The sequence below is a fragment of the Pristis pectinata genome, chromosome 34, assembly GCF_009764475.1.
Source record: "Pristis pectinata isolate sPriPec2 chromosome 34, sPriPec2.1.pri, whole genome shotgun sequence".
NCBI lineage: Eukaryota > Metazoa > Chordata > Chondrichthyes > Rhinopristiformes > Pristidae > Pristis > Pristis pectinata.
The window spans coordinates 2,250,520-2,269,108 of NC_067438.1; the positions used below are offsets into that span (position 1 = coordinate 2,250,520).

Below are 18,589 nucleotides of genomic sequence, written 5' to 3' on the forward strand. Positions count from 1 at the left end.
GAGCTTCTGTTTAGCGTTAAAGGAAATCCCCGGCGTCCTATTACTTAAGCTGGGAAGCGGAGAGGGAAAATTGTGGACCCTTTCACTGATCACACCGTGCAGAGACTTGGCCGCTGACTCCAAGGGTTAAGAATTTTCAGGGTCGCTGTGCGTAACAAAGATGTAACCGAGTTTTGGACAAATTCCCTCCCTCACTGCGGGCAGTGTGTGAATTTGCTCGAGATTGATTAAGACTTTATTGATATCTTCACGGAGAAGTTCACAATCTCACCACACCGGAGACATTAAAATTTGCTCAAAGGAGTTACACAATTAAAAAAAACTTATTCTTGGGTTATGAGGATATGGGCACGGATGAAGGATTAAGAGCAGGCGATATGTCCCCTTGAACCTGTTCAGCCACTCACTTTGACGATGGCAGATGTGTTTTACATTAATTCTACACTGACACCTTTGTCCTCAGTTCCCCAAACCATTGCCCCACTAGCCGCTCTCTGAGTTGTGCAGCCGATGGTGAAAATTGCAGATTTTAATTGGTGCGGCAGCGCCCGATTTTAATCCTTTCACACCGCGCCAGCATGTTCCTACTGATGTGTAAAGAGCAACGCATTTCATCAGCCTCGCTACCACTTTGGGAATTAATTCCGCCCAGTTACCCGTTAACCGAAGGGAGAGCATTGAGGCTGAGCAACGTATGAAATAACGGGTGAGTGAGTTGGACAAAAACGTCTGAACACAACGATTTCTTCTCTCTGGTTCCTCTTCACCAGATTCTTGTCCTCTGGGGTTCTGCGACGTTTTCTTTGTGGTATTGGAGTGCAGTCCTGAGGCTTGGTCTAGTTGTCTGGATATTTGGTCCAAACATATGGTGAAGTGTTGAACTCCAGGGGGGAGCTGTGAGTGTCTGCCCGCAATAAGGCAGCACTTGGCTGAGTGTGGCATCAAGCAGTCCTGGGACTGGTATAATTGGCGATCAAGAATAAAAGCGCTCCAGTTGATGGACACACACTTGGCACAAAGGAAGGTAGTCGGGCTTGCTTGAGGCTAATCATCACAGCTCCAGAGCATAATTTGCAGGAGTTCCTCAGCATAGTGTCCCAGGCTCAATTGTCTTCAACAACTTCACCAATGGCCTTCCTTCTATCATGTCAGAAGTGGGGATGATGATTGCACAATGTTCACCTCCATTCACAGCTCCCCTGTTTGCAGCAAGACCTTGGCAACAGAGGTGAAAGATTTATAAGGGACCTGAGGGGCATCTTTTTCACGCAGAGGGTGGTGAGTACATGGAATGAGCTGTCAGAGGAAGTGGTTGAGGCAGGTACAACAATATCGTTTAAAAAACACTTGGATAGGTACATGGAGGGGAGAAGCCTGGAGGGATATGGCATGAACGCAGGAAATTGGGACTAGCTGGGTGAACAACATGGTTGACATGGACTGGTTGGGCCGAAGGGCCTGTATCCATGCTGTATTGCTCTATGACTCTAGAGCATTCAGCCATATGTTGATAAGTGCCAAACAATGACCATCTTCAACAAGAGAAATTCTAAACACTTATTCTTGACATTGATGGCATTACAATCATCGAATCCCCCAACATCTTAATGTTTCCCACTGACAAGAAGCTCAGCCAGACCAGTCACATAAATACTGTGCCGAAAACAACGGGTCAGAGGCCGGGTATCCCGCAGCGAGTAGCTCATCTCCTGAAACTCCCAAGGGATTTCCATCTACAAGACACCAATAAGTAATGCGATGGAATCCCTTCCACTTGTCTGGATGAATTCAGCTCTCGCAACAGTCAAGATGCCTGACACCATTCAGAACGGAACAGCCTACTTGATTGGCACCCCATACATCACTGTAAACATCTCCTCCCTTCACCAGTGATACACAGTGGCTTCAGTGTGTACCATTTCCAAAATACATTGCAGATGCAAACCCGGACTAGTCTGATGTTGCATCCTACCTGTACCACCAAGAAGGGTAAGAGTAACAAGGGCGTGGAAACTCCACTACCTACAGGATCTTTTCCAAGTCATGCCCCATCCTGACTTGGAAATAAATTGCTTTACACTCATCATCACTGGGTCTAAATCCTGGAGCTTCCTGTCCAATAATAATCGGGGGTTACCTCGGCTGAAACCATGTTCTTTAGAATAATTGACTGAGGAGAGATTTGACACATCATGTTTGTTCACTGATGATTGAGGATTGTAATGGGTAATGAAGCAAGTTTAATAAATGACCTCCGAGCAAAAGTTCCCTCAGAAGTAATGATCATAGTATGAGAATTTTGTATTCAAGTGGAGAGAGAGAGACTTGGTTCAGAAACAACTATGTTTAACATAAATAAAGGGAATTACAATCGAATGAGGGCAGACTCGGCTAAAGTGGACTGGAATGATAGATTAGCAGCAAAAAGCGTAGGCAAGCAGTGGAAGACACTTCAGGAGGTAAATCACGACACTCTGCAATATATGTCCCAGTAAGATTCTAAAGGAGGGATGAACCAATATAAAGCTAACCAAGGAAGTGAAGGAAGTATTAAGTTGAAAGAGAAAAAAAGCTAAAGACCGGGACAAATTCAAAATCCAACAAAGAGGACAAAAAGATAACCAGAAGGAAAATAAAATATTAGAGTAAACTGGCAAGAAATACAAAAATTGACAATATGAATTTCTTTGAATAAATAAAAAGGAAGAGAGGGGTCCACATGAACATTGCCCCCCCCCCGGCCCCCCAGAGAATGAGGCTGGGGTAAGAGTTATGAAAATGAGAAAATGGCATTGGTTAAACAGATTTTTTGCATCATTCTTTACAGTAAAAAATCACTGAAAATTTCCATTGATACTGAATAATACTGGGCAAGAGTTAACTACCGTCATCATCTCTAGAGAACCGCTGTAAGGCAAACTGTTGGAGCTAAAGGTTGACAACTCCCCTGGCCTGGATGGCTTGCATTGTAGGATCCTTAAAGAAGTACTATTATGATAGTGGGTACATTGGACATAATTTTCCAACAATCCTTAGATTCTGGAAGTAACTGAGGATTTGAAAACTGCTAGTGTGACATCGCAATTCAAAAAAAAATAGATGGGGACAAAAAGGGAGGTTAACATCCAATTAGCCTAACGTCGATTGTTGGAAATGTGATTAAATTAATTATTAAGCAAATAATAGCACGATATTTGGACAATCAGCCTAATCAAACAGAATGTGTGGCTTTATGAAGAAAAAATGTATTCGAGATTTTTTTAAATTGAGTAATTCTTGATCATAGTGGATAGAGGGGTACTGGAAGATGTATTGCATTTGGACTTCTAGAAGGCATTCAACAAAATGCTTCTTAAAAAGTTAATTCGCAAAAATAGCTCATGGTGTTGGGGGTAGCTTATTGGGATGGATGGGGGATTGGTTAACAGAGAGGAAGCAGCAAGTAGGAACCAGGGGGTCATTTTGAGGTTGGTGACGTGTGAACACAGGGATCAATGCTGGACCACAACTGTTTACATTATATGACTCGGAGGAAGGAAGCAAGTGTGTGGTAGCCAGATATGAGGCAGGCACAATAATAGGTGGAAATTTGTGAGGAGGATACACGCCGTTTACAGAGAGATATTGACAGGTTAGGTGAGGAGCAGAGTGTTGGTAAATGGAGTATAACGTGGGACATTCATTTTGGAAGAGCAAACGGGAAGAGTGATACTTAAATGGAGAGAAGTTGCAGAAAAGGGTTGGCAGGGTCCTTCTATATTAAACACAGAAAGCGACCTCACAACTGCAGCAGGTAGTAGGGAACGTTGGTTCTGCTTTCAAGGGGGTTGGAATATAAATGTAAGGGAGTTTTACTGCGACTGTAAAAGGCAATAATGAGACCGCATAGAGTCATGTGAACAATTTTGGTTCCCCTTATTTAAGGAAACATATTATTTCACTGAAAGTGACTCAGGGAAAACTCATTAGAATGATCCCGGCTATGGAAGGACTGTCCAGCATAGAAAGGTTAAACAACTCGGGTCTCTAATTGGTATTCAGAAGAACGAGAGACTATCTTTTGAAATATATTAGGATTGTTAGGGGACTGGACGTGGTAAATGCTGAGAGGGTGTTTCCTCTGTCGGGAGGGCCCAGAACCAGATGACATGGCCTCAAAATAAGGAGATGCATTTGGTTGCTGAGATGAGGAAGATTTTCTTATAATGTTATTAGTCTATTTCCTGTGGGGGACAGCGTCCTTGGGTATATTTAAGGCTGGGACTCATGGATTTGTAATCTGTAAGGAAATCAAGGGATATGGGAAAAAGGTCAGGAAGGTGGAGTTGAGGAATGTTGGAGCAGCATAATCTTACTGAATGGTGAAGGGGGTCTAGGGCTTAATGGCCTCCTCCTGTCCTTGCTTCTTGTGGTCTCGTGTCTTAATTGAGGTGTGAGAGGCCTGAACAGGGTGAACAGCAGAGAGGTCAGTAACTGAGAGAGCGGATTGAAGATAATTGGTGGAAGGATTAGAAGAGAGCCAAAATAGAATTATTTCAGTCAACAAGTGACGGAGTTTTTGAACTCACTGCCTGAAAGGCTGAGGAAGACAAAAACCCTCCCCAGATTTACAAATTACCTGGATGAGCCTTGAATCTGCAGGATTAGGTATCGGGAGCTGGGGAGCATTACAAACAGTGAGTCCACTTTAGGCTATCATCTACAGGATGGGCCGAAGAATTTCCTTCTGCGCTGTGGATTTCTATGATTCTCAGTTCAAGGGCAGTTAACGTTGGGAGATAAATTCTGGCCAATTTCAAAAGAATAGCGAAAAGAACCCCAAAGTGTGTTTTAAACACAGTAGGAAAGGGTTAATTCGCTTTGTCAAATTGCGCCCTCTGTCGCTTGATTGACTCTCGGTAATTATCATCCATGGAGGCAAATTGATAAAACTCCCCATCAGACAGCCACGTCTCGCAGTGTTCCCCCCCCCCTTTAGCTCTTCAAAGCGCTCTCTCTGAGTCGATGATCCTTTCACCCAGCCAGGTCCCGCTTTAAGTCTCAACCTTCCGCTCCATCCGTGACCATTACTTCATTCCCTTCTCGCCGCGGATTTTTTTTTGTTGTTGTTTGAGAGGGTCCCAGTTTATTTTCCAAGGGACAACATCTGGATCACCTCTTGCGGCATCGCTCTCCATTCACCCGCAAGATGTCGACGGAAAAACAAGGTATGTGATTCTGCATCCCTCCTCCGTGTGTCAACAGCGGGCTGTGTGCTGATAGACAGAGATGCATTTCAGGGCCAGTTATCAGGCAATGTTCTAACACCACGTTCTGTTCTATGTTAGATGGTCAGATCTAGGGGTAATATCTTAGCTGTTTATTTAATTGCAGCAGATTTTCCTCTCTTATTGTGTTGCTTTTTAATGGGTTGCGTGCCGGTCAAGTGCACCGGGATCAACAATGTTAAATCAAAGCAGATCTCTGCAGACTGCAACATTCTATCTCCCTGTTTCCGATCGTAAGCGTTTCTCTAACGCGCTTCAACGAGGGGGTTGGGGTAGTTGAAGGGGAATCAAAATCAATATCTTTTGGCACCCCGGATTTTAATAATGGCATATGGATTCCGTAATTGCAACAATCTCCTGGCGTGAAGGAATTGATAGTGCACGGGATTCTTTACACGATGTCTATTTACAGTTTGCTGTTTCGTGACTGTTATGGTGCGGGGTATAAACTGGAAATTGGCAGAGAGTGGGAAGCCGCACAAACGAAACATTGATTGCAGGGTCTCGGTCATCTGAATAACAATGTTAGGGTTTTTAATCGCATCGGTGTGACGAAAGGTGCATCTCTCCGTATAAAGGATTATCGTGGAGAGAAATTACATCCAAGGCAAATGTCCACATTATTCATCAGCAATATTTCATCTGCCCGGAGTTCCCGCAATCCACAATTTGTTTGTTTTGAATATTGCCGTTAGATCCTCTGATTTCTGAAGCTCTTCTCTCTCTCTCTCCCTCCCCCGTCTCTTCCTCTCTGTCTATCCATCTATATCTATCTATCTATCTATCTATCTATCTATCTATCTATCTATCTATCTATCTATCTATCTATCTATCTATCTATCTATCTATCTATCTATCTATCTATCTATCTATCTATCTATCTATCTACCTATTTATCTATCTATCTCTATCTATCTAACTCTATCTATCTACTATCTATTTATCTATCTCTCTATTTATCTCATTAAGAATTGCTGGAGATTGGAGCTGTGCAGGCAGCGGGGGGCTAATGTGATCAGAAACCTGCTCAAGGGGAAATAGCCAGTACCAGAGAGGCCGCCGTTCATTTACAGCATTGCTGGGCAGAGCTGGTTTTGCACAAAGTAATCGAGTTATATTTTGATTCTGTGATAACAACAGAGTATTATGTTCATCGGCTGGTCTCTGAAGCCCATGGCAGTCACTTGTCACTGGACACCCAACCTTTGAACTATTTTTGTAGCCACAGTAGTTAATGTCTGGTCCAGTTGAGTTTCTGGTCAACGTTTGCCCCTCAAATGGTAGCGGAGGGCATGGTGGTACATGTCAGGAGTAAATGCTTAGAGATGGTCTTGTTGGAGATGGTCATTGCCTGGTACGTTTGTGGCACAAATGATTCTTTCCACGTGTCAACCCATGGTTGAATGTTGTCCAGGTCTTTCTATTTGCAGACATGGGCTGCTTCATTTCCTTAGGACTTGCAAAGGCAATTGAATAGTGCACAATCATGAATGGACGTCCCCACACCTGATTTAGGAACAGAGGGAGGCCATTGGTGAAGCAGCCATGCTTATCATAAGTTCTGATTGCTCAGGTATTTTATCAATGGATGACTGCTGAACTAACCATTCATTAACCACTGTTGTGGTGACAACATGATCAGCAAACACTAGGGGGGAGGGTATTTTATTTCAGGTTTTCAGCATCTGCAGCATTTTGCTTCTCTATTGTTCTGCATCAGTTCCAGATTCATGGTGAAGCCTCTGTTAACAAGTTCCTGTATTCACAGACCAGGGTTCCTACACACTGGGTTTACAATACACAGGGGCTCAAAGTCATGTCAAAGTCGAGTTTATTGTCATATGCAAAAATGCCTGTATGCACAGGTGCCATGGAAAGCTTACTTGCAGCAGCATCACAGGCACGTAGCATCAGATAAACAGCATTGAAAAACATAAATGAAACATAAATTATATGCAATTTTTACAAGAAAGAACACAATTACAACAAAGAACGAAGGCCATTTTAGTGCAAAGCGATCAAAGTGGTCATGGTGTTGCTAAGCTGTAGTGATTAGGGTTTTGCCAGTTGGTTCAAGAACAGAGTGGTTGAAGGGAAGTAGCTGTTCTTGAACCTGGTGGTGTGGGGACTTTAGGCTTCTGTACCTCCTGCCTGATGGTAGCTGCGAGAAGATGGCACGGCCCGGATGGTGGGGACCTTTGATGATGGATATCAACTTGCTGCCTGTGCTGGATTCTGGAGTTGTGTTATTGTGGTGTGGGAGCTAGTTACAACATGTGATTGCTCTGGACTTTCAACCTGCCTCAGGACTGTTGTTTGGAGACATCCTAACCCACACCAGCAGTTCTTTCCCTTTGCCAGTTAATAATGGATTGCAGAATCAATGATTGCTTTGTAGCAGATTCTGGAACTCTGCTGTCACTCTGCACTGGATTGTGAAGTCATGTGGGCTGGATTCTGCAAACCCACGTTTAGTAGGGATCAGGTACCAGAATTCCACAATTGCTGTAATGAGACCCTGATTAGATTCTGCCAGATTCTAGAGCATTAATTGGAGCTTGCCACATTTTGGAAACCTGACTTTTTTGTGCCATATTCCACAGTGCTGCAAGCTCCATGTTTACTCTGCCAAGTTCCAGAACCCCAGCTTTACTGTGAATCAGATTCTGGAATATACCACAATCACTGTGCAGAAAACTGATTGAATTTGCTCTGATTCCAGATCTGTGTTAGATTCTTGAACTTTGCCTGGATGGCACTTGACCCGGAAGCCTCTTTTTGTAGTTAACCAGATTCCAGAAATCATTCAGAATGTGCACAAACTGTAAAATGCTTGCATTTCATCTGCTTTATGTCTGAGGAATATTGTTTGCGATCTTGTTGACAGATGATAACTGGAGATAAGCCAATATATTCAACAATGCACTGATAAATATGCTAGCTGCTTCTTCCACATCTTCCCCCTTACATTTTTAGTGCCAGCTGAGTTTCTTTAGGCATAGCAGGTTGGCACTGAAAAATTATTTAGTTCCAATGGAACTGAATTTCAGGTACAGTATTATATTTATGGACAGCCAGTTAGTTCCCATCTGTTTTTCCAAGACAGGTTAATAACCCATAACTCTCTTCATATTTACTACCTCTTCCTGACTTTCAAACCTCTCAGTTATTTGATCATCTCTTGCCTGATATTTGCAGAATATTCGGTATACACTTGGTCGAAGGAATCGGCTGCAGCAAGGGACTGGTGAAAGGCAGCAGGAAGATGGGGCAACAGGGGAGCAAGTGAGTTTGAGTTGGGAAAGTCTACTGACATTCTGATCACTGTGTTAACGGGAAGGTGATTGAACTGGAGGGGGTGCAGAGGGGATTGTTGCCAGTTCATGAACAATGAAACCATGAGAAAGATGGCACAGGCTGGGGTTGTTCTCCTACCCATTATACACAGTGGCTAACATTCATTTCTATGGAAGTCTACGGAATTAAATAGCAGGGTGATATTCTGCTGCCCTGGGATTGCTGGTCACACGTGCCCTGGACTGTACTCTTTCTTCCAGCATGCTCACAGGAGCAGTCCTCCACCAGGAGGCTGGCTCCCAGCTCATCAACAAGACATGGGGCAGCACAGTGCTGCTCCCAGTGGAATCAACCCGGCTTGCTGACAGAACGGCTCTAACAGAGGATAAGGGGAGATTTGATTAAGGCTAAAAGAGGCCCATACCAGTCAAATAGGAAGAATTTATTTCCCTTCACAGACAGGACAAAAATTTGGAGGGATGGGGGGAGGGGTGTGAATTTAAAGTAATTGGTGAAATGGTTAGCAAGGAGACAGGACTTTTTTTCCCCATGAGGACATTGGGTGTCTGGAACTCACCACCTGAAAGGATGGTGGAGGTAGAAACGCCTGTCACATTTAAGTCGTACCCGTGCGTGTACTTGAAGAGCCGTGGTCCCAGTGCTGGAAGGCGGAATTAGGCAGGCTGGTTCTTTTTTTAACCAGCACAGACAATGAGGGGCCAAACAGATAAATCATTCTCCATGATTCACCAAGAAAGGTGGACAGCAGAGAATAAACAAACAAGATGTGAACGAGGAGCCTGTGACGTCCAAGCTAATCCACATTCCCATTTGAGAATAGAAATAGCAGGTTTAAGCATGACTATCAGAATGATTGAAGTAATGTGACGGGAAAGGAAGTTTTGCCTTTACAAAGCTATTAATATAAACAAAGAGAAAAGCGAGAAACCTTCGCTTTTCTAACAGGCCCTTCGTTATCTTTGGATATCTCGAGGAGATTGACAGCCTACCAAGGACTTTTTGCAGTGCATTCACCCTTGAATTCTGGAGAAACATGACTCCAATCTGTGCACAGCAAGCTTCCACAAATAGACACATGCGATCACCTGAATTTCTGGCACCGATCCAGCAATAATTATTGACCAGGACCTGTGGTCACTTTCTCTGAGAGATCACTCAGAAATCTGTCTTCCTGTGTAACATGCTTTGAACCAAGTCATGGGATTTTTGTCAGAAGGCAAATGGGTCCTTAGTGCACTTTGAAAAGGCAGCACTTCCTCAGTCCTGCACTGAATGCCCATCCATGTTTCTGCAATCAATCTGTATTTAAACCTACAACCTTCTGCCTAGGAGGTAGGAGTCATAGAGTTGTATAGCACAGGGCTTATCAGCCCACCATGTCCATGTCGATCCTTCTGCCCATCTACACTGATGCCATTTGCTCACATTAGGGCCACATCCATCCATGCTTTGCCTATTCAAGTGTCTGTCTAAATGCCACATCATGATTGTATTTAATTCCACCACATCCTCTGACAATGAGTTTCAGATATCAAGCTCTCTCTGTGTAAAACTCTTACCCCTCAGATCCCTTTTAAACCTTCTTCCTCTCACCTTAAACTGATGCCCTTTTGTTTTTGATACCTCACCATTGGAAAAAGATTCTGACTCTCTACCCTATCTATACCTCTTATAATTTGATATACTCTATCGCGTCACCGCACAACCTCCTTTGCTCCAAGGGAAACAAGACCAACGTCTAATTAATCCACTTAACTAAAATCCTTCCACCCAGAAAACACTGTGGTGAATCACCTCTGCATTCTCAAGCACAATCACACCCTTCCTATACTGTGGCGACCAGAACTGCACACAATACTCCAAGTGCAGTCTAGCCAGTGTTTTGTAAAGTTGCAACATAACATCCCAACTCAAATATTCTGTGACCCGAATGATGAAGGCAAGCATGGCATGTGCCTTCTTCATTACCCTATTTACCTGTGTTGCCTTTTTCGGGGAACTATGGACTTGAACAGCATTGTGCATCTGTTCATCAACGTTCCTTAGTGCCCTACCATTTACTGTATATCTCCTACTCTTATTTGGCATTCCAAACCTCATCACCATACACTTGGGATTAAATTCCAACTGCTACCCTTTGACCCATAGTGTGAAACCCCACAGGTTAATCTGACTTGGTCTTGGAACCATGTTGTACTCTGTCTCATTCTCATCTTTAGAGATCAAGTGTCGTCCAAGAAACGTGAACGAGAAACATGACCAAATCCATAGGATGACACGATCACCTGTCGCAGTGTTTTTCACAGAAGCATCAGAACTTCAATGATCGGAGAGTTAGGCAGAACAAACCTTGTCAGTGGGCACGTTGCTCAGTGAGCCTGAAGCTCTCCCTTTCCTTTAGCAGTCCTGCAGGAGCAGGGTAATTTACATAAATTCCACAGGGTAGAGAAAGCTAAAGGAAACCACTGCAGCAGCTCTCAGATGAGGGGCTGGGAATGTAACCTCTGTGCTCCAGCAAGTGCCAGGGACAATGGAAATCTTTCCCAGTGAATGCATGGCAACTCAGAGACATTTCAAGGTTTTATCAGCTGCTAACCCATTTCCAAATGAGTATTTCTGAATCATGTATTTTGCCTGTGGATATCAATGATTTAAAATATAGTCAGAGTCTGTTTAATACCTACAACTTTATTCGAATACATAGGATTACACCCAGTACTTCATCATTGGAAATGACATCCTGTGCTGTTACAAACTGTGTGTCGCACACCTCACACACCATCAGGCATCTGTGAATCTGGTTTTCTGGGAATAAATCCAGGGATGTGTATTCCTCAACAATATGCTTCATCTGTGCTTTCCATTAGCTCAAGATGAAAAACTCCACAGTTTGCTTGTCCTGTGAGCTGTGTGGCCGAACTCTGTGTCCTTGTTTTTTACAGACTGAGTTTCTCAGGCTAAGGGCTGTGGCCAAACCTATAGAATAATTTCCGTCTCCTGTGCTGGGAGATGTCAGATGTATTAGCAACTGTACACTATTCTCCTTAAAATCTCCTTAAAAGCGGTTGTAGGTATTTAATACAGTCTTGAAAAAAGATTGGGGATATCCGTGCTGGAGGAATGAGGCCAATGGAGGGTTAGAGATGAAGGGATAGGGACATTGGAAGTTTGGAGATGGAGAGATGGAGACGCTGGGGTATTGGAGACTGAGGTCTGGAGAGACTTGGGGGGGGGATTGGAAATGCGGGATGGGGACGCTGGAGGATTGGAAATGGAAGGACTGGATATATAAGAAAATACAGAGTGATTGTTGATGAAGGGATGAAGATATTGAGGGTTGGAGATGAGCGGAATGGATACTCTGAAATAGATAAAATACAAGGAAGATGGAATGATGAAGGCAGTGGGGGATGGAGATGGGAATGGAGTCACGTGAGTGTTGGAGATGGCGGAATGGAGATGCCGGAGAGGGGATGAGAGGGACACAAGAGATGGATGGTTGAAGACACTTGGAGATTGAAGAGTGGGACAGAGATCCTAAAGATGGAGGAAGAGGAACATTGAATGATTAGAGAGAGATGGAACAGGTTTAATTGAAATCAGGAGAACAATGAACAGGTCATCAGAAGAACAGGAGAAGGAAGTAAAGTGCAGATGATGAGATGACCAAGAGTGGGCTTCAGGGTTAAGGGGATTATCAACACATTTAATTTGTTTGTGGATAGTTCTCATTACATTTGTCCATTGCTCCACATTTCTTTCAGAGTACCAAATGATTGTCCACTTGTGCCTGGAGCAGAGATCTAAACTACAAAGATGTGGACTTATTCTGGAATTATCTAACTTCACCTGGTTGTCGTCAATTTAACGGGTGACCTTCTGTTTCCCATTATATTTTGCAGGCTGAATTTATGCAATGTAGTTAGAAAGCTTGGACACCTTAATGTCTGAGCCATAATAAGGTTAGGTTTCATAAATACAGTATAAAACAGCTTCAACTCCAATTACACATTTAATGAATCTGATCGCTCTATTTTCTATTTAAAATGAAATTACTTCGCGATATTTATATTTTTATCATTTTAATTGCTCTGAAATGGGCCGTTCTTGCTTAGTGAAATGATTATCCTTACACTGTTGATATTCCCTGGTGCCCTGTGATCCCTGATCTATTGTGCTTGCAGAGAATGACCAGTGAGCCTTGAAGATGAAACAAAAGGACTTGTGTATTTTATGATATAAGATATTTATTTATTAGTCACATATACATCGAAACACACTGTGAAATATGTCTTTTTGCGTTACTGAGAGTGTTCTGGGGGCAGCCCACAAGCGTCACCACTCTTCCAGCGTCAACATAGCATGCCCACAGCTCCTATGTCTTTAGAATGTGGGAGGAAACCAGGAAACCCACGCAGACACCCGGAGAGAATGTACAAACTCCTTACAGGCAGCAGTAGGAATTGAACCCAGGTCACTGGCGCTGTAATAGTGTTATGCCATTGAGATATTAAGTGGTCTTTATGGTAACATGAAGTTTTTATAATGTCAGTAAATAAAGCAAATGAAGTTCCCAAAAATAACAATACACTGGTGATCAGACAGCTCGGTTTATTTATGTGGATTGAGGTAGGGGGCAAGAGGTTCCTGTTGAATCTGTTCCCACCATCCTTTCAGGAAGTGCATCCCTCGTGCCAGCAATCGCATTAAACCTGGGTCCTCTGAAATGGGTCTTCTAAAAGGTACTTAGATGCTGCAATCACCTGTCCGAATGTTGAATGCTAAGATCAACGTGATTGACTTTTAACCCACAATATTGGTAAAGTAGCCAACATAATCAAAGACCCACCCACCCTGGACATTCTCTCTTCTCCCCCCTCCCATCGGGCCGAAGATACAAAAACATGAAAGCACGTACCTCCAGGCTCAAGAACAGCTTCTATCCCGCTGTTATAAGACTATTGAACAGTCCCTTAGTATGATAAGATGGACTCTTGACTCACAATCTACTTCGTTATGGCCTTGCACCTTATTGTCTGCCTGCACTGCACTTTCCTGTAACTGTAACACTTTATTCTGCATTCTGTTACTGCTTTCTCAGTACTACCTTAGTGCACTGCTGTAATGAAATGATCTGTATGGATGGCGTGCAAAACAATTTTTTTCACTCTGCCTTGGTACATGTGACAATAATAAAGCAATTTACCAATTTATTTACATTACAACTTTGGAGCAGGAGTAGGTCAGAGGCTAACTCCACCATTTAATTATATCACTGTGATACCGTAACCTCATTTCTGCATTCTTGTCTGCCACCAGTAACCTTTCACCCATTCACTTATCAAGAATCTATGTACCTTTGCTTTCAGAGTATTGTAAAGGCACTGCTTCCACTGCTCTTTGAGGAAGGGAGTTCCGAAGACTCACTATCATCTCACAGACAACATTTCACTTCCTCTCTCTTAAATGAACTATCCCTTCCCTGAAATGGGTCCTATGTATTTACATTCTTCTTAAATAAGGAGATCATTACTGTGCACAGCACTCAGATGAGGTCTGACCAATCCCAACATAACTTCCTGACATTTGTCTGCAATTCTCCTCACAATACACAAAAACGATCTGTCAGCTTTCCAAATTCTTTGCAGTACTTACATCCTAGCAGTCATCATGCAAACCAGACTCCCCTCCATTGACTTTGCCTATATTTTCCATTGCCTCGGGAAAGCCACCAACATAAGGAGACCCAAGAGAGACTGCAGATGCTGGAATCTGGAGCAACACACAAAGTACTAGAAGAACTCAGTGAGTCAGGCAGCATCTATATAGGGAAATGGACAGTCAGGGTTTCAGGTCGAGACCCTTCATCTGGACTCATACTGAAGGACCTTTCCCACCCCGGTCATTCTTACTTCTCCCCCTTTCCATCGGGCAGAAGATACAAAAGCTTCAGAGTATGTACCACCAGGCTCCAGGACAGCTTCTACCCTGCTGCTATAACACTCTTGAATGGACCCCTTATACGATAAAGTTGAACTCTTGATCTTGCAATCTACCTCATCATGGCCCTTGCACCTTATTGTCTGCCTGCGCTGCACTTTCTCTGTAACTGTAACACTATATTCTGCATCCTCTTGTTGCTTTCCTTTTGTACTAGCTTGATGTACTTATGTCTGGAATGATCTGTATGATTGTCACGCAAACAAAAGCTTTTCACTGTGTCTTGGTAATATGACAGTAATAAACCAATTAGCATTCTGCAAATTATGCTCGAAGACACCAGATTCTCTGATCCCAGAGCTTGCAACCTCTCACCACTTAGATAACATGCTTCTTATTTTTTTTGCCAAAATGGACATTTTTCCATTTTCCACACTAAATTCTGTTTGTCGGATTTTTGCCCAATACTTGGTTTATCTCTATTCCTCTGTAGTCTCCTTAAGTCCTTCTCACCACTCACTTTCCTAGCTGTTTCTGTGTCATCAGCAGATTTAGCAACTATTGATGCTTTCATCCAGGTCATGTATATAAATTGCAAGAAGTTGAGGCCCCAGCACCAATCCCTGTGACACATCACTTGTTATGTCTCGCCGACAAAAATAAAGACCCACTTCTGTCTACTATCTGCATGCTGTTAGCTGGGCAATCTGCTATCTGTGCCAAAATGTTACTTCCAACACCATGAGATTTCATTTAGCATAATAACCTTTGATGTGGCATATTTAAAATGCCATCTAAAACTCCAAATGCCAGTCCATTTTATCAATGTCACTTTAAAGAACTCCAATAAGTTAATCAAATCTAATTTTTCTTTTACAAAACCACGGTGCCTGATTACTTTGAGTTTATTCTAAGTGCTCTGTTGCAATGTATTTAATAATAGGTTATAACAATCTCCCCTTGAATTGTATTAAGCTAGCTGGGCTATAGTTTCCTTCTTAAAGGGAGTAGGAAATATACAAGCACTCCATACCCCAGGTCTGGCTGCAAACTGACCAATGTTCCTGACCCCTGGTGATCCGGGTCCCCACCCCAGATCCAGGTACACACCTGACCTACAGTTCAGACCACCAGGTCTGGCCATACACACACCTGACTTTCACTCTGGACTCCTGGCTCAAACACTTTGAAATAATAAGTGAGCCAGACGCTGATCCTTCCAAACAACTGGGTACCGGGTTATCAGAATTTTACTGTATGTTTATTGTAGCCGGTGATGTTGGATTAAAGTCTGCAAGGAACTTAGTGGTTCACCCATTCTATTAGCACTTATAGGTGCCTGGAGATCATAAGAAACAGCAAAGAGGAATTCAGATACCAAGCAAACATTTTTGAACCAACCTGCACAAGCCAGTCACCACCTCAGTATAACAACACTATGACCACATTGATTACTTTGCACTGCAATGGACTTGTTCTTTTCTGTTCTAACTCTGTTCTTTCTTGCATAATTTGGTATAATTTATATTTCTTTTGTGAATGTTGTGTCTCTAATGCTCTGTGCCTGTGATGATGCTGCAAATAAGTTTTTCATTTCACCTGTGCACACATGTATTTGTGTATATGACAATAAACTCGACTTTCAACTTTTAATTTTCAATTTTTCAGAGAGAGAGAGAAAGAGAGAGTGAGAGAAAGAGAGAGGAAAAGAGAAAGAGCAAGAGCGAGAGACAGAGTTAAAAAAAGCATATCAGTTGTAATCTTTTTTCTGGTAGCTTCCCTTTTGTTATAAAATTGCATCCAGATTCTTCAAAATGTTTTACTGGGTAGCACAGAGGGTGGGAAGTAATTATAGCCTTCAACTCAGAGATGTAAATTATATTGCCAACGCATGAAGCAGCAGCAGGCAGCTAGCAGAGGTCGCTCTTTGAAGAAACAGCTGCCATTTGTCACAATAGGTGCCAGTTTTCCAGTGCCAGATGTTACTGGAAATGGCCACAGCTGTACTGAGACACTGAGGATGAGTGGGAGAGGTGGGGGCATTGGGATAATGGCCACAACAGCAGCAACCTTGCAGAATGTACTGAGGAAAGAGGGACCAAATTACCAAACAGATTGCCTTTAATAAGATATTGCAGTTCCATCCTCCCCTTGCACCATGGTGTTTGGAGCTGTAACACTGAAACATATGAGGTCAGACTGGCGTAGCTGCAGTTGTTTTCCACAAGCACAAAAGGTTGAAAGGAAACCTGATGGAGGTACCCAAGATCATGACTTGTTTACCGAGGACAGATGGAGGGAAGCTGCTCCCATTGAGGGAAATCTCAAGAACCAGAGAACACAGAATCAAAGACACAGAGAAGCAAGAGAGGATCATTTATTTTTATGCAGAGAGAGAAAGATGTGATAATCTGGAGCAACAAACAATCTGCTGGAGGAACTCAGCGGGTTGAGCAACATCTGTGGGGGTGGGGTGGGGGAAGAATTGTCGAAGTTTCAGGTTGAAACCCTCCATCCGATGTTGTTCGACCCACTGAGTTCCTCTGGTAGGTTGTGTGTTACACCAGATTCCAACGTCTGCAGTCTCTTGTGTCTCCTGTGATGATCTGGAACTTGGTACCTTGGCTTGTGGAAACCGAGAAACACTCGAAAGTATATGATTTGCAAGGCTGGGGGAAAAGAGCAAGGGAGTGGGGCTGCCTAGATAGGAGCCAGCATAGACTTGCTGAGGTGAGTGTCCTCTATCCACGTCATTACAATTCCATGGTTCCATGATTCTTTGGTTTTTGGATTTAATAGCTGCATTGAGGACTTGATCATGTGTTCTTAAAGCTGCAAAGGAATTTGAGAGATCCTGTGCAGAGAGTGCAGTTTAGTGATTTGCAGACACAAGAGCCTGAAGATGCTGGAACAACAGATAATCTGCTGGAGGAACTCAGTGGGTCGAGCAGCATCTGTGGGCAGGGGGGAGGGTTTTGGGTCAAAATGCTGCATGAGGACTGAGAGCGGAGAGGGGGAATGGCCAGTATAAAGAGGAGAAGGGGAGCAGTGAGACAGGAGTCTGAGGTGGTTGGTGGAGGGGTGAAAGACGACAGACAGGTTGCACCATGGAGGGGAGGGGAGGGGGTGTGGTGGAGTTGGGAGACGAGTTGCATGTGAATGATAGATGGAGGTAGACAAAGAGAGAGAGAAAATATGAGAGGCAAGTGGAACGAGGTGCTGGAATCTGCAGTAAACAACGAATTGTTGGAGAAACTCAGTGGGTCGAGCAGCATCTGTGGGGGAAAGGACTTGTTGATGTTTCAGATTAAGACCCGACATCAGGTTAATAATTCAGTTGTGGAAGGACTCGGTGAGCTGGGGACCACACAGCCATGTTTGATTGGTATTCTCCCTTTCCCTCACTGATTAGACTTGGGTTGGAATTGTTTCCACTGATGGGATGTCCAGCCTGTGTGGAGGTCCCATGGGAAGCCTTGACCCAGGCCCTGTGAGTCCAATCTCCCGGCATAAAACCAGTCCTCTTGCAGACCTGCGCTCAGTCTGCAGGGGAGATCCTGAGCTTCCTCTTGCTTGCCCTTTAATTCTATACTGACCTGTCTGTCTGCACCCTCCTCCACTGCCAAGGTGAGGCCAATGTAAATCTGATATTCCTTCCAGGCACTTTGCAAGTTTCTGGAATGAACATTGAATTTTCTAACTTCAGGTAAACTGTGGTCAAAGTCGAGCTTGTCACGTGCACAAGTCAATGTGTGCACAGGTGCAATGAAAAACTTACTTGCAGCAACATCACAGGCACACGGCATCAGATAAGCAGCATTCACAAGAAAAACATAAATTAAACATGAATAATACAGTTTTTACAAGAAAGAACAAAAAAATAACAAAGTGTAGTGGCTGCTACTGCGATGTGAAAGCAAGACACTAGTCGGTGGGCTGCAGAACAAAAACTGATTTATTTTCCCGCCTTGTGCGGGCCTTTTAAGAGGAACGGTTCCCGCCCACCGAAAACGGAAATGACGTATGCGCTACGTCATCAGACTTTTCCCGCGTGGGGGTTCTCC

At 43.5% G+C, this 18,589-nt stretch overlaps 1 protein-coding gene across 1 annotated transcript in view; it reads left to right on the top strand.

Moving 5' to 3' along the window:
• The first annotated feature begins 4,922 nt into the window (after positions 1-4,922).
• LOC127586077 (proline-rich transmembrane protein 1-like) overlaps positions 4,923-18,589 on the top strand; it is a 55,343-nt gene continuing 41,676 nt past the window's right edge. The window contains exon 1 of the mRNA XM_052043883.1: positions 4,923-5,207. Within this exon, the coding sequence (XP_051899843.1) occupies positions 5,189-5,207 (19 nt within the window). The 5' untranslated portion in view covers positions 4,923-5,188. The remainder of the gene's footprint in view (positions 5,208-18,589) is intronic.